Raw genomic sequence first — 22747 nt, forward strand, 5'->3', positions numbered from 1 at the left:
GTCGGTATAGGTGTACCGCACACCTTTTTGGCCGTCACGCAACATCAGTACCGCACTTTTAAAAAAGTCCTTTTTCAATGGGACTTCCATAGCGCCGGTATTACGAGTTTGCCTGGGAGGCCAAAAAGTGAGCGGGACAGCCTAAAATGACAATATCCCTACCGCCATCTAAAGTCAGTAGTTATGAGTTTTACGCTACAAAGCTGTACCATAAAACTCATAACTAAACTGTCACAAAGTACACTAACACCCATAAACTACCTATTAACCCTTAAACCGAGGCCCTCCCGCATTGCAAACACTATAATAAAATTATTAACCCCTAATCTGCCGCTCCGGACATCACTGCCACTATTAAAATGTATTAACCCCTATTCCACCGCTCCCCGACATCGTCACCACTATAATAAACCTATTAACCCCTAAACCGCCGCCCTCCCGCATAGCAAACACTATTTAAATATTATTAACCCCTAATCTGCCGTCCGCCCACACCGCCGCCATAATAAACCTATTAACCACTAAACCGCAAGCCCCCCACAACGAAATATACTAAATTAAACTATTATCCCCTAAACCTCTGGCCTCCAACATCACTACATAAATATATTAACCCCTAAACCTAACCCTAACGTAACCCTAAGCATAATCCTAACCCCCTAACTTAAATATAAATAAAATAAATCTAAATAAACCTTACAATTATTAACTAAATAATTCATATTTAAAACTAAATACAAACTTACCTGTAAAAAAAACCTAAGCTAGCTACCATATAACTAATAGTTATATTGTAGCTATCTTATGTTTTATTTTTATTTCATAGGTAAGTTTGTATTTATTTTAAATAGGTAGAATAGTTAGTAAATAGTTATTAACTATTAACTAGCTACCTAATTAAAATAAATACAAAGTTACCTGTAAAATAAAACCTAACCTGCCTTACACTAAAAACTAACATTACAATAAAATAAAATGAATTAAATTATTAAAATACAGTTATCTAAATTACAAAAAAATAAACACTAAATTAAACAAAATAAAAAACGAAATTATCAAAATTAAAAACGAATTACTCCTAATCTAATAGCCCTATAAAAAAAAGCCCCCCCAAAATAAAAAAAAAACCTAGCCTACACTAAACTGCCAATGGCCCTTAAAAGGGCCTTTTGCGGGGCATTGCCCCAAAGAAATCAGCTCTTTTACCTGTAAAAAAATACAAACAACCCTCCAACAGTAAAACCCACCACCCACACAACCAAACCCCCTAAATAATCTAAATAAATCTAAGCTTACCATTGCCCTGAAAAGGGCATTTGGATGGGCATTGCCCTGAAATGGGCATTTAGCTCTTTTACATTGACCAAACCCTAAGCTAAAAATAAAACCCACCCAATAAACCCTTAAAAAAAAAAAACTAACACTAACCCCCAACGATCCACTTAACAGTTTTCAAATACCGGACATCCATCCTTATCCAGGCGCAGAAGTCCTCATCGAAGCCGGCAGAAGTTTTTCATCCAAGTGGGCAGAAGTCCTCCTCGAAGCCGGAAGAATTCTTCATCCAAGCGGGCAGAAGTCTTCATCCAAGCGGCAGAAGTCTTCATCCAGACGGCATCTTCTATCTTCATCCAGACGGCATCTTCTATCTTCATCCATCCGGCGCAAGCGGGTCCATCTTCAAGACATCCGGCGCAGAGCATCCTCTTCTTCTGATCGTCGCTGGAAAATGAAGTTTCCCTTAAAGTGATGTCATCCAAGATGGCGTCACTTACATTCCGATTGGCTGATAGAATTCTATCAGCCAATAGGAATTAAAGGGGAAAAAATCCTATTGGCTGATCCAATATGCCAATAGGATTGAGCTTGCATTCTATTGGCTGATTGGAATAGCCAATAGAATGCAAGCTCAATCCTATTGGCTGATTGGATTAGCCAATAGGATTTAAAGCTCAATCTATTGGCCAATTGGATCAGCCAATCAGATTTTTTCCCCTTTAATTCCTATTGGCTGATAGAATTCTATCAGCCAATCGGAATGTAAGGGACGCCATGTTGGATGACGTCACTTAAAGGGAAACTTAATTTTCCAGCGACGATCGGAAGAAGAGGATGCTCCGCGCCGGATGTCTTGAAGATGGACCAGCTCCGTGCCAGATGGATGAAGATAGAAGATGCCGTCTGGATGAAGACTTCTGCCACTTGGATGAAGACTTCTGCCCACTTGGACTTCTGCCGGCTTCGAGGAGGACTTCTGCCCACTTGGATGAAGACTTCTGCCGGCTTCGATGAGGACTTCTGCCGCCTAGATGAGGATGGATGTCCGGTCTACGAAAACTGTAAGTGGATCGTTGGGGGTTAGTGTTAGGGTTTTTTAAGGGTTTATTGGGTGGGTTTGATTTTTAGGCTTAGGGTTTTGGGCAATGTAAAACAGCTAAATGCCCTTTTAAGGGCAATGCCCATCCAAATGCCCTTTTCAGGGCAATGGTTAGCTTAGGTTTATTTAGGTTTTATTTGGAGGGGTTTGGTTGTGTGGGTGGTGGGTTTTACTGTTGGGGGTGTTTGTATTTTTTTTTTTTACAGGTAAAAGAGCTGATTTCTTTGGGGCAATGCCCTGCAAAAGGTCCTTTTTAAGGGCCATTGGCAGTTTAGTGTAGGTTAGTGTTTTTTTTATTTATTTTTTGGGGGGGGCTTTTTTTTATTGTTAGGGCTATGAGATTAGGAGTAATTCGTTTTTATGTTTGATAATTTCGTTTTTAATTTTGTGTAATTTAGTGTTTATTTTTTTTGTAATTTAGATAATTGTATTTTAATAATTTAATTCATTTTATTTAAGTTTTAGTGTAAGGCAGGTTATGTTTTATTTTACAAGTAACTTTGTATTTATTTTAATTAGGTAGCTAGTAAATAGTTAATAACTATTTACTAACTAGTCTACCTAGTTAAAATAAATACAAACTTACCTGTGAAATAAAAATAAAACCTAAGATAGCTACAATGTAACTATTAGTTATTTTGTAGCTATCTTAGGTTTTTTTTTACAGGTAAGTTTGTAATTAGTTTTAAATAGGAATTATTTAGGTAATAATTGTATTTTTTATTTAGATTTATTTTAATTATATTTAAGTTAGGGAGGGTTAGGTTACGTTAGGGTTATGCTTAGGGTTAGGGTTATGTTAGGGTTAGGTTTAGGGGTTAATATATTTATTTAGTGTTAGTGATGTTGGAGGCCAGGGGTTTAGTGGTTAATAACTTTAGTATAGTGGCAGCGACATTGGGGGTGGCAGATTAGGGGTTAATAACTGTAATGTAGGTGGCGGCAATGTTAAGGGTGGCAGATTAGGGATTAATAACTGTATGTAGGTGGCGGCAATATCAGGAGCGGCAGATTAGGGGTTAATAGTTTTATTTAGGTGGCAGCGATGTTAAGGGTGACAGATTAGGGGCTAATAACATTATGTAGGTTGCGGCGATATCGGGAGCGGCAGATTAGGGTTGTTTAGACGTGGTTTTTATGTTAGGGCGTTACTTTTTCTTTCCCCATAAACATCAATGGGGCTGCGTTACAGAGCTTTTGTTTCCGTGATTGCAGGTGTTAGGCTTTTTTTTGTTGCCGGTTCTCCCCAGTGATGTCTATGGGGAAATCGTGCACGAGCACGTCAAAGCAGCGCTTGTATTTGGGTGAGGTATGGAGCTCAACACCACCATATCGCCTGCGCAAGCCTGCTTTTTCAAAACCTGTAATAGCAGCACTATAGGGAGGTTAAATACCGCCGCTTTTGTGGCAGTCGTTAATTTCCCTATAGCGCTCAAAACTCGTAATCTAGCTGAATGTTAGTTGATAAAGATGTTCACTGATGTGAAAATAAAAACCTCAGATACTTTTTTATTTTTGTAAAGTAGCATTTTTGTTTCAAAGTAGATTTCAAAATCCATCATTTGTTATTAAAACATAATTAAATATGGTATAATATGAAACACATTTTTTTTGTGATTCAGACAGAGAATACCATTTAAAAAAAGTTTCAAATTTTTTTCTATTATTAAATTAGCTTCATTCCCATGATATTCTTTGTTGAAGAGATACCTAAATAGTAGTGATGCACTGAAATGGAAATTCTGGACCAAACCCGAAAATCCAAGATGCACTTGGCCTAAAACCGAAACCAAAAATGTCTTTTATTTTCTTCAAATTAATTTAAAATATTTTTTTTTTGTTTTTTTTTGCATAATTAGACTATTTAATGAATAAATCTAATTAAAAAAACTTCAAGCAATAAAATAAAATAACCACACTTTTATTGAAAGTAACACATTAAGATTGGACAAAAAATATCTTAAAACAATAATATGCTACACAATTTTACCAAGAAAAAAAACAGGCAAAAAAAAACAAAAAAAGGATAATGCTATTTTCGGCCAAAATGTTTCTGCGACCGAAATTTCAGTGCATCCCTACTTAAAACAATATTAAATATCATTATTATTATTCTTTATTTAGTTATGTGTAACAAAATCAGATTTAACAGTTTTTTTACCAATTATCCAAATGAAGTATGGTCCTAGAAAACTATTATTATATGCAAAACAGTAGCTCAAGTAATGAACTTAAACATCAGCTCTAGGCTAGCATCACATTTGAAATATGCTACACAATAATTTTACAGAAAATAACAGGCAAAAAAAAAAACCAATACCGAAGTAACCAAAAATGCAATTATCAGCCGAACCGCTTCTGTGGCCAAAAGTTCGGTGCTTCCCTACTAAATAGGCATCTGAAGCACCACATGTTAGGATATTGTGATACCATTTAGTGCTTTTGCAAATGGATAACATTTTTTCAAATCTTCTGCCAGCTCCTAAGCTTTAAAAAAAGATACCAAGAGAACAAAGAAAAATTGATAATAGAAGTAAATTAGAAAGTTGTTTAAAACCAAATTATCTATCTGAATCATGAAAGAAACATTTTGGGTTTCATGTCCCTTTAATAGCCCAGTTAAATAAGCTACTTTTTTTATCATTCTACTTCATATTTTCTGAAACACTGAATGTTGTCAGGGGAACAAATCAGATAACATTATATCTAACGCACATTATATTGATTACAAACAGATGGTGCATTATATAATCCCTTAGGCCAACAATAAACACCGAGTCCTGGGAAATGCTAAAACACCTTTTACAGAAGGCAGCACAACATTAAAGGGACAATAAACTCACATTTTTCTTTCATGATTCAGATAGAGCATTCAATTTAAAAAACTTTCCAATTTACTTCTATGATCTAATTTGTGTTGTTTTCTTGGTATTTTTTTAAGCATATCTAGGTAGGCTCAGAAGCAGCAATGCACAATTGGGAGCTATCTCCTCATTGGTTGCACACATATGCCCTTTGTCATTGGCTCACCTTTCTAGCTCCAAGAAGTGCATTGCTGCTTCTTCAATGAAGGAAGCCAAGAGAATGAAGCAAATTTGATAATATAAGTAAATTGGAAAGTTGTTTAAAACTATATGCTTTATCTGAATTTTGTCCCTTCGCTTATCAAAATCCAGTGCTGACAAAAATATTTTCCAAATGTATTTTTTTGTTCCAAAACGTGTTCTAATATGCTGTCTGTAATAGAAGCTGGAAATTTATGATTCAAGGAAAAACAAGTGAAAAAAATACATTTTCAGTGAGGTAGATCAAGAGACAATAAAAACACAATAGAAACCCAAATGTCTGTCTATGAGTTTATTGAGATTATAAAATATGTAAAGATGTCTGTATATTGCATCTTATAAATGGGATATTGTATCATCTCAAGAAATGCACTGGCTGCAGTGATAAAATATAGAGACAGGTAGATAGATTGATAGATAGATAGATAGATAGATAGATAGATAGATAGATAGATAGATAGATAGATAGATAGAGACAGACAGATAGACAGACAGACAGACAGACACAAACACAGACAGACAGATGGATATTTTAGTGTCTAGGAGACTACAAAAGGTTGTTGCCAGTTCACCAGGAAATAGTCTGCTGTGTAATAATCTCCTTTTCTTTCTAACAGGATAACCTCCCATATAGAGTACGTAATTATTTGCATAGACCTTAACGCTGTATAGAGACTGAATACAATATGCTTTTTTTGCATGCATTCAAACTCTCATTAAATTATCAGAAAAATCTCAGCGCTTGCTTATGAGCATGAAGCAATCTACTGACTGACTACTAATCTATTATAGTATATTTTGTTTATTTATTTCTGTTATGGAGAGTGAGTGGGAGTGAAATTTGTGCAAACCCAGGGCTCGTTTCTATTGAGCCGCAATTGGCTTTTTGTGAGGCTGCATCATTATAGGTAGCCAGGGTCCGTCTGCCAGACAAAAAAATTATGTGTCCCATAGAAAATAATAGAAGGCAAAAAGCGCAAATGTACACCCAGATTCCATTGAAAGCGCAAACAGTTAAAACACTGTTGTAAACTGTCGATAAAGTCGAAAACATTACGGCAGGGTTAGCTAGGTGTAAAAGAGGAAAAATATGCTTTTTTGAGGCCTCTTTTTCATTGAGGTTTCACTTTATAATTTTATTGTTATATGTAATATTCATTGCTGGGCAAGGTATTTGGAGTTATGTTCCTATTTAAATATCAATATTTGTAAAAATATAATCAGGCACATTTCTCCATAATTCCAACTAGGCCTATGCACTAAATATTACATATATCAATACATTTTAAAATGTAATAAAACCAAAAATAATTTATTTTTCATTAAATTAACAATATTTTCTTTATTTTTGTCGGGTTACCATAGCAACACACTTGTTATGGAGTGATTTTTCAAGAACTGTGATGTCGGGTGAAACCGTTAACACAATGTTAACATGAAAAGAGCAACTGCACACAATGCGCAAAATATTTTAATGGAAACCTGGTACTAAAATGGAGCTGTAAACTACTTTTAGCTGTCAGACACTTTGGGAGCTTACGGTGACATTTTTACCGACTCAATAGAAACAAACCCTCAGTAGGCAGACAGCTGTGTAAGGGGAGAGATATGAGGCAGGGGGTGTATTGCTATGAGACACAGAAAAAAAAGTAAGTTTTGAGATTAGCCATGTTTGAGAAGACAGCAAAGAGAAAACAATGAGATAGAAAGGCGTTTAACAAATGATGATGTCACTTCCTGTGGGCTGAACCTAATGATTGTTCTGCAAACTATAATCTGTTTATTCCTTTACATGTGCACAATTGTGTTTGCATAACTAATCAGATCATTTCATTTCCTGTATGCTTGCATTTTGCTTACTTATAACATAATGGCTTGGCTGTAGCTAGACTAAAATGTACTTTCTTGTATACTTTGTGACATATTTCCCATAACCAATTTGTGCAATTTGTGGTTTAACTGTGAATATTATCATTCCTCTAAATCAGAGCTTTCCAAACTTTTAATGTTGGTGACACACTTTTTAGACCTACATCATTTTGCGACACTGTAATTCAGTTAAAACAGCAAACAGGAGGTTAAACTAACTTGTTTTAAGAGATACGGACACATACATAAATTAAATAATATCAAAATGTATTTACAAGTAACAGTAAGTGTGTGCAAGAATTATTATTTTTTTAATAACACCAATAGCTACTTACTATTTTAATGGGATGTATGAGGTTTATGGGACCAACACAGTTTCTGAATATTTGGTGGAATATTAGATAAAGACACTTTGCATTTCATCATCAAGCATTTTTTAAGCTTCCACTTCCTATCCATATATCAAGAGCAGGAGCAGCAATGCACTACTGGGAGCTAGCTGCAAAAAAAACACCCACTGACTTCTGCTCTGCGATTCCGACTGACTACTGCCCGCACTGCAAACACACTGCTGTCCCACTCACTGACTACACATGCAGTCACAAGCCGATTGAGGAGACTACATGTGCAGTCAGGAGTCAATGTGCCGCCAATGGGAATAGTTTTAGTTCCCACTGAGCTGCGCTAATAGGTTAAGATGATCTTTGACCCACTAGGTATCAATCACATGTCAACCATGTGATATGCGTAGCAGGCAGGTGGAAAAGTCGAAACCCCCCCCCCCCAAAAAAAATCTAAATTAAAAGAAATTAGTGCTGAAGCAGGGACACACCTACACACTGCTGCCGACACACTAACGTGTCACGACACACAGTTTGGAAAGCACTGCTCTAAATGATATTCATTTTAATGCATAAAACCTAGACCTGACTACTGCAATAAAGTTTTTTGTTTTTTTAAAGTAAAGTATTTTTTTATGTAAAGATTAGGGGGCCCATTTATCAAGCGCCAGATGGAGCTTGAGGGCCCGTGTTTCTGGCGAGTCTGCAGGCTCTAAAGACTGCTGCTCCATAACCTATCCGTCTGCTCTGAGCAGGCGGACAGACATCTCTGCAATTAAACCCCATCGAGTAAGATCGGGTTGATTGACACCTCCCTGCTGGCGGCTGATTGGCCGCTAATCTGCAGGGGGCGGTGTTGCACCAGCAGCTCACAAGAGCTGCTGGTGCAATACTGAATACGCAGAGCGTATTTCTCTCCGCATTGAGCGAGGTCTGGCGGACCTGATCCGCTCTGTCGGATCAGGTCCGCCAGACCTTTGATAAATATCCCCCAATGTATATATTGAGTTGGAAAGTGAGATTTAAAGAGACATGAAACCCAGTTTTGTTTTTATTTCATGATTTAGATAGAACATGCAATTTTAAATAATTTTCCAATGTATTCCTATTATCTATTTTGTTTTGTTCCTCATTGTATCCTTTGTTAAAAATAATACATAGGTAGGCTCAGAAGCTGCTGATTGGTGGCTGAAGATATATGCCTCTTGTCATTGGCTTTCAGCTAATTCCCAGTAGTGCATTGCTGCTCCTTCAAAAAAGGATACCAAGAGAATGAAGCAAAGTAGATAATAGAAGTAAATTGAAAAGTTGTTTAAAACTGTTTATCTGAATCATGAAAGAAAAAAAATAATTATATGTTTTACATTAGGTTAATTTATATACTTTATACCTTTCATGGTCATACATAAACTTTTTTTGTTGTTGTTTTAAATAAACTTTATTGAAAACAGTGAATAGCAAAGGGAAGAATTAATTTTATTTAAATAAAAAGACTCTCGTCAGGGTTAACCAAACATATGAAACCGTCTGTTTCTATCTAACTGGGATTAGGAAATAGGAATGACTAGAGAATCCCATGTTATTGTAAGAACACAGATTCTTTACATTGTTTTTTTGCGTTTAGGTTTTCAGGAAACTGTTTTAACCGACTATTGCTGTATATTCCTTTAGCTATTCTATTTTAAGAGCAGTGATTTGCTTATGACTGATGATACCGTACGGTGGTTTACAGCATTTTCTACTACTTTTATTCAGCTATGTTAAAGCTATGATTTATTTTGCTTCACATTGTATGTTACTTTTTTTATTCCTCAAAAGAAATCTGTCATTTATTTATCTTCCCATTCTTATCTCATGTAGAGTAATTTCAATGTGGCTGTGTTAAATGTGGGAGCACCTGCTGCCGGTATGAATGGAGCAGTGAGATCTGCCGTAAGAGTCGGAATAACAGAAGGACACAAAATGTTCGCTGTCAACGATGGCTTTGAAGGATTTGCCAATGGACAGGTTAGTATAGATTGTTGTTTTTTTTAATAAAGCCAATGGTAATAGATATTTCTTAAGAATTTTTAAATAGGAAATAATCCAAGGTGTGTCCAGCTCTAATTCACCTACAAGGACAGGAGTTAGGGTTCCATTTATCAAGCAACACTTGCTGCTTTGAAAGCCCTATGTTTCAGGCTCAATGAAAAGAAAGTGCTCCTTAACCTGTCCGCCCCCAAAACGGTGGCAGATTGATCGGGATGATTGACAGCACCTGCTAGTGGCTGATTGGCTGCCAGTGAGCCGGGGGCGGTATTGCTCAACAATTGAGAAATGAGCAAGCTAGATTGTAGCCTTTGGGATGGATTTACTAACATCCAAATAAGGCTTTGTAGCTTGAAAAATATTCTGTAAACTTCTAGGAGGTCATAGTTGTGCAATCACAAATATTAAACAATCTTAGACATAAATATATTTTAGAGATATAACATATTTCATCTTCAATTTGCTTTTTGGCCTCTCCAGGGAACGTGGGACAAAGCACAATTAAAGACATTAAAATTGAACTCCTTCCAAAAATATTGAATGACATGTAATAGAAACAATAAACATTGCAGTCAACTTTTTAAATGAATTTTGTGAAATTAAGTGCAGTTCTTCCTTTGCTGTTGTGCATCCTGTAGACATTAGAACCTTCCCCCTTGCCACATTCTACTAAGTGATTGCTTTATCAGTGCAGAATAATTAGTGCTTTTCAAGGGATATGTCCCTTGATTGTAAAACAGTACAAACATTGTTTAATATTTTAAAATGTTTTTAAACATTTATTTTGTACACAGATATTTTGCAATGTGGTGCATACTTGCTGATATACTATTATTACTATGCAAAAAATACAGAGCTTGAAACTTCCACTAGTCCCAGACGAGTAAAAAATTGCAGTGGATGAGTGAACATTTTGACTATTTCCTATCTTTGGGCTTCATTGACCAAATGTCGAGCGGACATGATTCGCTGTAGTGAATCATGTCCACTGAACATCACCGCATGCATTTATCATTGCACAAGCATTTCACTAGAAATGCTTGTGCAATGCCGCCCCTCTGCTCACTGGCAGCCAATTGGCCCTTCCAGGGGCTGTCAATCATCCCAATCGTATCGGATCTGCCACATTTTAGGTCTTATGACCGCTGCTTAAAGGGACATAAAACAAGTTGGGATAGAGACAAAATTTAATAATGTGCATTTCAATGACTTTACCTAAAAATTTATACTGCAGTGCCTTTATTTTTGGTTTCTGAATTGTACAGCTCTAACTCCCCCCACACATTTTCTTCTATGGCTGTATCTATATCCATTGTTCTTTTGGTAAAATAAAAAAGTGAATAGGGATTATCTGCTGGAGCAAGCCTAGAAGCTGTGAACTCAGTTGAAATACAATGCCTGTGTCTAAAAACTGATAAGAGGGGTGGAGTTGGCTTCTCCAGGCAGCTTAGCTATGTAATTCATTTAGCATATTTTTGAAAATTATTTTAAAATACTTGGCAGCAATTTTTAAACAATTTTATTATGCAAACTGTTTTTAATGAATTAGCCCTTTTAGGATATGCACAAATCTCAACCTGTTTCATGTCCCTTTAACTTGGGCTTCATAAATGGAGACCATTGAGTGGACTTATAACATTTTATCTTTGACCCAGTAGCTTTTAACCCCTGACTAGTAAACTGTAGTGACATTTTTCCACATATATATATATATATATATATATATATATATATTATATAACCAGAATTTATTAAAAAAATAATACTTTTCCATGTGAGTAGATAAACTCTATTTTTTTTAGATTAAAGAGATAAAATGGGGAGACGTTGGTGGTTGGACAGGCCAAGGTGGATCAATACTGGGTACTAAACGGTAAGGTCTACATATTTTTTATTTTCTTTCAATATTGACCAACATTTTTAATTCTAGTTACATATTTTAACGTATGTTGAATACAAAATTTATATGTGCATATGATGCCCTCATTTTAATTTTTCTATAAATATTTTAGGACTCTTCCTGCTAAGTATTTTGAGAAAATTGCCGACCAGATTCAAGCGCATAACATCAATGCTTTGCTGGTCATAGGAGGATTTGAGGTACATTTACAATATATTTTTTCTATATGTTGTGTGTATTGCACTATGCTAAATACAACTCATTACAAAATATTACGTTTTTACAAATGGTAAGAAATATTTCAAATGTATTTGATATATTTAATTTTTACAACAAATAATTGATAATGTTACATTTACTTTTGCCAGTTTAATCATAGTTAAATGGAGAACAATGCATCTAAGTTAAACAACCACTATCTGTTTGCTTAAATATCTGATAACTTTAGCACAGGGTATTCATTTTCTTAAAACAAATATATACTTTTAGCATGCCATAAAAAAAGCAAAATAATTATGTAACATTGATAAAAGTGAATAAATGTATTATTATATTTGTATGGAAATCACTTTAGATTTTTTTTTCATTTATATATTCCATTCAATAATTTACATGGTTCATAATTCAAGTCTTTAAGACCCTTGGCAGGGCAGGTTTGCAGACATCTTTGTCTGAGAACAGTTGAGTCAGCCCACAGTGACCAAGCCATGGACTGACTCAACTGTACACAAGCTGGGTATCCTTAAGATGTGCCACGAGACTAGAATTAGGTATCATTATTTTGAGTAATATTTTCTAATGTCCATTGTTATATTGTTTGTTCATTTTAAGTTCTTGTTTTTTTTCCTTTTCATTATTTGACAGTTGTATTTTTATTTTGCTGTGCGTAGTGTTTCCTTTTTTATTAAATCTGTGTGCTGTAGTAGGAATGGCTCTCCCTGTGGCTCCCTCAAATATATACCCATATATTTTTTTTGCTACAACGATTTGTGTCTTCTTTTTCCTCCCTACACTGTGCTTGTGCATCTCAGGCCTACCTGGGCCTACTGGAGCTCTCTGTTGGCCGAGGGAAATATGATGAGTTCTGTATTCCTATGGTTATGGTTCCCGCCACTGTCTCCAACAATGTACCGGGTTCAGATTTCAGCATTGGTGCAGATACTGCTCTGAACACTATAACAGATGTAAGTTTAAAGGTTTGAGTGCACTTACTAACCAAAAACACTTCAGCTTGAAAAATAAAATAACTGGATATTTTATTTACCAGAAATAATCTAATCAGAAATAGATTTTTTGGTATAAACCATTTGTTATGTATAAATATAATAATTAAAATAATAAAACAATCCATTGTATTTTTAACAATCAAAGTTAAAAATATTTTTTTTAACAATCTATTATATTTTTAACAATCACAATTGGAAGACAAAGAATCAGGTGGTATTCCAAATTAGATATATTTGATCATTTTCATAAAATGATCAAAAAAGTATAATTTAATATGAATTATTTAAAGTTTTTTTAAGTTAAATTTTATAGCAAATACGCTGCCTTATTATATACCACAAAAGGAATCTCAATTATGATAAATTGTATGTATCTTAACGGTAGATCCTGAATCTCTGTAGTTTTTTAATATTTAGTTTAATTTAATAAATGCCATTCATTACGATGTATACGTTTTATTATCCCCCGCCAGCCACTCTCTACAAAACTCATTTTTTTCTTCTTGCTGTGACGTTTTCACCTCTTTTCCAATCATCTTTCTAGCCAAATGACTCACATGTGCAGCTTTCCAATATCTTTTTTTTTGGCAAGCAATATGGCTTGAAATCCGATTTGATAAGAGGTGAAAATGTCACCTCAAGAAAAAAAGAGTTTTCTAGAGGACGGATGGAAGGGGGAAATAATTAAACTTATACATCGTAATAAATAAAAGGTTTTTGCAAACCTCCAATAACATTTTATAAATTACACTATATATAAAAAAAACTATTGAATTCAGGATCTACTGTCAGCATACATATAATTTACCATCACTTTAATATATAGAATGCAGTGTGTGTGCCAACTACAAGAATAAATTTGGCATATAAGAAGCAGGATATTTTATTGTAATGCTTTGATTACATTGATTTAATCTAAATAAAAATATACGACAAAACATGACAAATGAAACTTGTTATTAATGCAAGAGAGATGAACATTTGGTTGCATGTTATTGTTCTGGTAAATAAAAGATCAGTTTAGTATAGAGGGGTAAGTATTGCTTGCTGCATGCCGCTTTCCTAATGCTTTTGCCTTAAAAGCTTTAATGTATCCTTCACACAGACACTTAATAGCTATGCATGATAACATTTAGTGTATAGCAAGTTTCTTAGATTTTAGGCTTAGCTAATTAGGCTGTACCTTTGTCTTTTATATATTTGTTTAAAAGTATGTACATTTTTTTAGTAATTGGCTTTAGTGAAATGTTACTTCACAGCATTTCATCTCAAATACAGGAACAGGTAAAACGGGAAATAGTTGGCTAATTTAATCAACAGAAAATATAAAAAGCTATTTGTTTTGGTTGCATATTATATAGAATTCACAAATGTTATTAGTTGAAATAAACTTAACTGATTATAACTTATATTAAAAAAAAAACAACATGATCAGCAAGATAAATATTTTATGCTCATTGTATTAAAAATAAAAAAAAATATAAAAACAATGAATGAAAGTATTTACACGTTGTTGATGGCAGAGAATATCTTTGTCTAACTAATGCTATCAAACAGCTTTTGTTATCAATCTTTATTTTCTTCAAACAAAATAATAAAAGTTAGATATACAATAAATGTGTTTCCAATGATAGTAATAATAATCACATGTAATCTTTTTAGGACTTTTTTGAAAATTCAATGTAACCAACAACCAGTTCCAGTCCAAGCTGTTTCCCTTAGTATATTATTCTATCAATAGATAGCAATGTCACACAAGTCAGCTCTTACTTCCTTGTCTCTTGCTTGATTTCATCATTATTATAATCTCCCATGTTCCAGTTGGAATAATATACAAGCATGGGAAAGACCATCTGATTGGTTCCTTTCAAATTGTTCAGAGGTCCGAGATTTAGCAGTTCAGAATGCAGCAGACACTTAGTAGTGTCACTGAATGTTCGAAGGATCGATATTGATAATCTGAAAATGAATTTGTGTAAAATATTTGCACAGAAAACAAGAACATGAAATTGATAACATTTTAAGAGGGAAACACAATGGTGTTGTGAAACACCCTATGTATTTATTTATCTGTCTGCCCCTCCATCCTTCTGTCTGTTTGTCCATCTGTCTGTCTATCAATCAATCTATTGATCTATATATCTCTTGTCATAAAGGTCATAAAGAGCGTGACTTATAAATCTTGCCTATAAATTTAATAAAAAGTAATTTAGAAAAAAAAAATATTTTGTGTTTAAAGGATCATAGAAAAAAAAATGTTCCCCCATAGATTCATATGAAATAAAAAAAGGTTAAAACATGGGATGATTCATTGTCAGTTTGCATAATATATTACTGTAGACTAAACACATTACTTTTTTACCATATAAACAAAGTATATAGGCAATTGTCTCTAGAGGTTGGTCTGTTATATTGAATACACTGGCATCTCATTTACCATGTAAGCAAATATTACTTTCAGAAATATAAAATATGTATTTTTTCAGATTAGACATTTCTGCACTAGGTGGCAGCAGTGTTTCCCACCATGTACTTCTCCAGAAAAGTGTACGCTTGCCGCTACCTACCCAAGGTATCTCTTCAACATAGAATACATTTGATAAAAGAAGTACATTGCAAAGTTTTTTTTTTCCAAATTGTTTGCTCTATCTGAATCAAGAACATTTTTAGGTTTCATGTCCCTTTAAAACACAAAAAAAGTAACTGATATTACCATGGATATAATAAAAAATCAAATATATATGTACTGTTTATTTTGGCCATGTGTTTGCACAGCTCTCTAAATCACACTTTAAACTCTTTTAACACTACTGATTCCTGAACTGATTAAAACCTGTACTCTTTAATGATTATACTTTACTAAGATAAATTATTGCAGCCCAAATATTAATCTGCTGCCCAAAACTTAACGCTTTTGATTCATTCACATTTGCTGATTTCCGCTATGCTTTTGCGACACGCTGGTCCTTCAATATGCTGCTGCTTAATCTTTTTTCTTTGCACTAATACTGCATGATGACTCTTCCAAACCTACTTCAGATATAATTTGCTCCAATGTGATCCCAGTGCACTGTTTTCATGTTTATTTTTGTTATTATTTGGGCACTTTATTGATGCCCACTGAGTCATTAATGCATTTGCAGCAAGTTGCAATTTAATTTAATGCCTATGGGAAGCCAAGCCTCCCAACACACACACAGAAGGATCCACTACCGCTCAGCACAAGCACATTATTAGCTACTAACAGTGTCTGTGCTGCTGCTTCAGGCTTTTGAAAGTATGCTGCAGTTAGCAGAAGCACGAGCCGCCTATCCGGAGTTTTGCATCCCTATGTGTATATTGCCTGCTACCATTAGCAATAATGTACCAGGTACTGACTTGAGCATTGGCGCCGACACTGCACTCAATGCTATTGTGCAGGTAAGAATCCATGTTTTATTCAAGGTTATAAAACCATATTATGTAATGTATCAAATGCTTTGTGTTGTGTAAATAAATAATAACACCTTTGTCACTACATGCTGAAATATAGGAGTAGACTTTGTCTGATAATGCTATTTCAATATACTTACCAAGTCCTTCAGTATTCTTTACATGTATTTAAACATAAAAAAAACTATTAAATGGCCATATAGAAGGATATAGTTTTATTAATCTGATACTGACACCAGAAACACAATTTAACTGTATAATTAAGTGCTATCATTTGCATATATTTACACCTACACACAGGGATAGATAGATAGATAGATAGATAGATAGATAGATAGATAGATAGACAGACAGACAGATAGATAGATAGATAGATAGATAGATAGATAGATAGATAGATAGATAGACATATAGCTTCTCACACATATTTTAATAGAGCCAGTTCTCAGTGGTATATTTCATTATTGGTAAATTGTTACAGATCTGTGATTGGGCAAGTGTACATCTATGCTCTGTGTAATATTATTTAAATATACAGTATATGTATAAGTGTTGGGGGTTATACAATTATCCAACAAGAGTACGTTGTATTTAACATCTGACAATACCTATATATATATATATATATATATATATATATATATATATATATATATATATATATATCTTTTAGCTTTAACAAGCAATTTAATTAAACTTTAGGCTACTTATTACAGTGACTGCTAAAAGGACAAGCTAAAACCAGTACAAACAGTTGGTTGAGCAGGGTCATTGACCATATCAGGGCTGGTAACTCACGGTGTAGCCTTTCTTGCAAGAAATGAAAATAGAAAAGTGGTCCCAAGGATTACGATAGGGATTAGGATAGGCCGTGGCAAGAGTATGTCAGACTGATCGATAAAAGAATTGAGAATGATAGATGGGCAGGGCCGATGCTTCCATAAGGCAGCAAAGGTAGTCGAAGACAATGCAATAAAACTTTTTCTGAAAAATTTAAAAGATACTTCCTTTTTCTCTGCCCCTTATCATGTGACAAAGATCAGCCAATCAAATGCATATATGTATAAACTGAAATCTTGCACATGCTCAGCAGGAGCTTGGGGTTCAGAGAGTATGCATATAAAGATATTGTGCACATTTTGATAATAGAAGTACATTGGACTTTGTTTTAAAATGACTCTATCTGAATCATGAATGTTAAATTTGGACGTTTTGACTATCAAAAATAAATGATCCTCTGTATTGTGCTTCTCCACTACATGCCCCCCCCCCCCCCGATAAATTTAAAGGGACACTAAACACCTTGTAATTTCAATTTCTGTTCTGTTGATATATAAATGACCATTAAATACAATACAATTTCATAATTAACAAGTGCATAACAAAAAGGCAATAATGTAGCACTTACTTTGAATTTCAAATAAGTAGTAGATTATTTTCTGAAATATATATTTATTTCCCAGTTTGTCAGTCCCCTTGTATCATGTGACACCCACCAGCCAACCACAGACTAGTACAATCTGTTGTTGCTCTATAAATAACAGATGATAATAATAGTAATTAAGTATACACTGTGAACTTGTGCATGCTCTGAATTATGTAAATTTAATGTTTACTTTAGTGTCACTTTAACATTTTTTAAACAAATTAACATCCTTTTTACTGCAAAAATTTTTCAATAGTCAAACTCCACCCACAAAATGCCTTGTCTGGAGGAGCCAATGTTGGCTTTAGTCCACAGAAAACAAGACTAGCCATTGTCATAAACTTACTATAGAATCCATTGTTTTTGTAGTTTGTCATAAAGCCAATTAGGGCATACATGTAGCAGGGTTAGCCTTAAGAAGTCAGAAGCATTTCAAGTTCTGAGAATGAGAAAATGCCCAATCTTCAGAGCTAAATTACATGAGAAGGGAACAAAATAAATAATGAAAATATATTGCAAAGTTCTTTCATTATGCATAGTTAAACATTTTATATTATAATCTCAAGGTGTTAACTGTCCCTTTAATGGCTGACCTGGCCCCACCTCTACTTTTCATTATAGTGACCTAGCCCAGACTCACTGTAATAATAACCTTTACACTTAAACCTAATTACCACCTTATACACAATTATCTTTCATGATAAACCCATCTGAAACCCTTCCCAAATGATCATGCCTGCAAAATATGGCAAAATGGCTGCTTTAAAAAACAAAATTTATGCTTACCTGATAAATTTATTTCTCTTGTGGTGTATCCAGTCCACGGATCATCCATTACTTGTGGGATATTCTCCTTCCCAACAGGAAGCTGCAAGAGGATCACCCACAGCAGAGCTGTCTATATAGCTCCTCCCCTAACTGCCAACCCCCAGTCATTCGACCGAAGACAAGCAAGAGAAAGGAGAAACTATAGGGTGCAGTGGTGACTGTAGTGTAAAAATAAAAAACACCTGCCTTAAAATGACAGGGCGGGCCGTGGACTGGATACACCACAAGAGAAATAAATGTATCAGGTAAGCATAAATTTTGTTTTCTCTTGTAAGGTGTATCCAGTCCACGGATCATCCATTACTTGTGGGATACCAATACCAAAGCTATAGGACACGGATGAAGGGAGGGACAAGGCAGGCACTTAAACGGAAGGCACCACTGCCTGTAAGACCTTTCTCCCAAAAATAGCTTCCGAAGAAGCAAAAGTATCAAATTTATAGAATTTAGAAAAATTATGAAGCGAAGACCAAGTTGCCGCCTTACAAATCTGTTCAACAGAAGCCTCATTCTTAAAAGCCCATGTGGAAGCTACTGCTCTAGTAGAATGAGCTGTAATTCTTTCAGGAGGCTGCTGGCCAGCAGTCTCATAAGCTAAGCGAATTATACTCCTTAGCCAAAAAGAAAGAGAAGTTGCTGAAGCCTTTTGGCCTCTCCTCTGTCCAGAGTAGACAACAAACAATGCAGATGTTTGACGAAAATCTTTAGTAGCTTGTAAATAAAACTTTAAAGCAGGAACCACGTCAAGATTGTGTAATAGATGTTCCTTCTTTGAAGAAGGATTAGGACACTGTGACGGAACAGCAATCTCCTGATTGATATTTTTATTAGATACCACCTTAGGTAGAAAACCAGGTTTGGTACGTAACACTACCTTATCTGCATGGAAAATTAGATAAGGGGAATCACATTGTAAAGCAGATAACTCCGAAACTCTTCGAGCCGAGGAGATAGCTACTAAAAACAGAACTTTCCAAGATAAGAGTTTAACATCTATGGAATGCAAAGGTTCAAACGGAACCCCTTGAAGAACTTTAAGAACTAAATTTAAACTCCATGGTGGAGCAACAGGTTTAAACACAGGCTTGATTCTAACCAGAGCCTGCCAAACGCCTGAACATCTGGAACCTCAGCCAGACGTTTGTGCAAAAGAATAGACAGAGCAGAAATCTGTCCCTTTAAGGAACTAGCTGACAAACCCTTCTCCAATCCTTCTTGGAGAAAGGATAATATCCTAGGAATCCTGACTTTACTCCATGAGTAACCCTTGGATTCACACCAATGAAGATATTTACACCATATCTTATGATAGATTTTCCTGGTGACAGGCTTTCGCGCCTGTATTAAGGTATCAATGACCAACTCGGAGAAACCACGCTTTGATAAAATCAAGCGTTCAATCTCCAAGCAGTCAGACGCAGAGAAATTAGATTTGGATGGTTGAAAGGACCATGAAGTAGAAGGTCCTTTCTCAGCGGCAGAGTCCATGGTGGAAAGGATGACATGTCCACCAGATCTGCATACCAAGTCCTGCGTGGCCACGCAGGTGCTATCAAAATCACCGAAGCTCTCTCCTGCTTGATCTTGGCAATCAAACGAGGGAGCAGAGGAAACGGTGGAAACACATAAGCCAGGTTGAAGGACCAAGGCGCTGCTAGAGCATCTATCAGTGCTGCCTTGGGATCGCTGGACCTGGATCCGTAACAAGGAAGCATGGCGTTCTGACGAGACGCCATGAGATCCAGTTCTGGTTTGCCCCAAAGTTGAATCAACTGTGCAAATACCTCCGGATGGAGTTCCCACTCCCCCGGATGAAAAGTCTGTCAACTTAGAAAATCCGCCTCCCAGTTCTCTACTCCTGGGATATGGAGAGCTGATATATGGCAAGAGTGAACCTCTGCCCATAGAATTATCTTTGAAACCTCCAACATTGCTAGGGAACTCCTTGTTCCCCCTTGATGGTTGATGTAATCTACAGTCGTGATGTTGTCCGACTGAAATCTGATGAACCTGACCGCAGCAAGCTGAGGCCAAGCCTGAAGAGCATTGAATATCGCTCTTAGTTCCAGAATGTTTATCGGAAGGAGTGCCTCCTCCTGAGTCCACGAGCCCTGAGCCTTCAGGGAGTTCCAGACTGCACCCCAGCCCAGAAGGCTGGCATCTGTTGTTACTATTGTCCAATCTGGCCTGCGGAAGGTCATACCTTTGGACAGATGGACCCGAGATAGTCACCAGAGAAGAGAATCCCTGGTTTCTTAATCCAGATTTAGTAGAGGGGACAAATCTGTGTAGTCCCCATTCCACTGACTGAGCATGCAGAGTTGCAGCGGTCTGAGATGTAGGCGGGCAAACGGCACTATGTCCATTGCCGCTACCATTAAGCCGATTACTTCCATACACTGAGCCACTGAAGGGCGAGAAGTAGAATAAAGAACACGGCAGGAATTTAGAAGTTTTGACAACCTGGCCTCTGTCAGGTAAATCTTCATTTCTACAGAATCTATCAGAGTTCCCAGGAAGGAAACTCTTGTGAGAGGGGATAGAGAACTCTTTTCTTCATTCACTTTCCACCCATGAGACCTCAGGAATGCCAGAACAATGTCCGTATGGGACTTGGCAATTTGAAAATTCGACGCCTGTATCAGAATGTCGTCTAGGTAAGGGGCTACTGCTATACCCCGCAGCCTTAGGACCGCCAGAAGTGACCCCAGAACCTTCGTAAAGATTCTTAGTGCTGTAGCTAACCCAAAGGGAAGAGCCACAAACTTGTAATGCCTGTCTAGGAAGGCGAACCTGAGAAACCGATGATGATCTCTGTGTATCGGAATGTGAAGATAAGCATCCTTTAAGTCCACGGTAGTCATATATTGACCCTCCTGGATCATAGGTAGGATGGTTCGAATAGTCTCCATCTTGAAGGATGGGACCCTGAGAAATTTGTTTAGGATCTTGAGATCTAAGATTAGTCTGAAGGTTCCCTCTTTCTTGGGAACCACAAACAGATTTGAATAAAAGCCTTGCCCCTGTTCCTCCTTTGGAACTGGGTGGATCACTCCCATAACTAGGAGGTCTTGAACACAATGTAAGAATGCCTCTCTCTTTATCTGGTTTGCAGATAATTGTGAGAGGTGAAATCTTCCTTTTGGGGAAGAAGCTTTGAAGTCCAGAAGATATCCCTGGGACACAATTTCCAACGCCCAGGGATCCTGGACATCTTTTGCCCAAGCCTGGGCGAAGAGAGAAAGTCTGCCCCCTACTAGATCCGTTACCGGATCGGGGGCTGATCTTTCATGCTGTCTTAGAGGCAGCAGCAGGCTTCTTGGCCTGCTTTCCTTTGTTCCAAGCCTGGTTAGGTCTCCAGACCGGCTTGGACTGGGCAAAATTTCCCTCTTGTTTTGTATTAGAGGAAGTTGATGCTGCGCCAGTCTTGAAGTTTCGAAAGGCACAAAAATTAGTCTGTTTGGTCCTTAATTTGTTGGACCTATCCTGAGGAAGGGCATGACCTTTTCCTCCAGTAATATCAGAAACGATCTCCTTCAGTCCAGGCCCGAATAGGGTCTGCCCCTTGAAGGGAATGTTGAGAAGCTTAGACTTTGAAGTAACATCAGCTGACCATGATTTAAGTCATAACGCCCTACGCGCTTGAATAGCAAAACCTGAGTTCTTAGCCGTTAGTTTGGTTAAATGAACAACAGCGTCAGAAACAAATGAATTGGCTAGCTTAAGAGCTTTAAGCTTGTCAAGTATATCATCCAATGGGGTTTCTACCTGTAGAGCCTCTTCCAGAGAGTCAAACCAGAAGGCCGCAGCAGCAGTGACAGGGGCAATGCATGCAAGAGGCTGTAGAATAAAACCCTGTTGAATAAACATTTTCTTAAGGTAACCCTCTAACTTTTTATCCATTGGATCTAGGAAAGCACAACTGTCCTCGACGGGGATAGTTGTACGCTTAGCTAGGGTAGAGACTGCTCCCTCCACCTTAGGGACCGTTTGCCATAAGTCCCATGTAGCGGCATCTATGGGAAACATCTTCTTAAAAACAGGAGGGGGAGAGAACGGTACACCTGGTCTATCCCATTCCTTAGTAATAATTTCTGAAAACCTCTTAGGTATTGGAAAAACATCAGTGTAAACAGGCACTGCATAGTATTTTCCAATCTACACAATTTCTCTGGAACTATAATGGTGTCACAGTCATCCAGAGTAGCTAAAACCTCCCTGAGCAACACGCGGAGGTGTTCAAGCTTAAATTTAA

The 22747-nt window shown here is 36.4% G+C and overlaps 1 protein-coding gene across 1 annotated transcript in view; it reads left to right on the forward strand.

Annotated features, from left to right (window-relative positions):
• PFKP (phosphofructokinase, platelet) overlaps positions 1-22747 on the forward strand; it is a 146069-nt gene that overhangs the window by 101540 nt on the left and 21782 nt on the right. Inside the window, 5 exon segments of the mRNA XM_053713842.1 lie at positions 6060-6077; positions 9513-9659; positions 11483-11553; positions 11693-11780; positions 12612-12764. Of these exon segments, the coding sequence (XP_053569817.1) occupies positions 6060-6077; positions 9513-9659; positions 11483-11553; positions 11693-11780; positions 12612-12764 (477 nt within the window).

Source organism: Bombina bombina, chromosome 5 (assembly GCF_027579735.1).
Source record: "Bombina bombina isolate aBomBom1 chromosome 5, aBomBom1.pri, whole genome shotgun sequence".
Taxonomy (NCBI): Eukaryota; Metazoa; Chordata; class Amphibia; order Anura; family Bombinatoridae; genus Bombina; species Bombina bombina.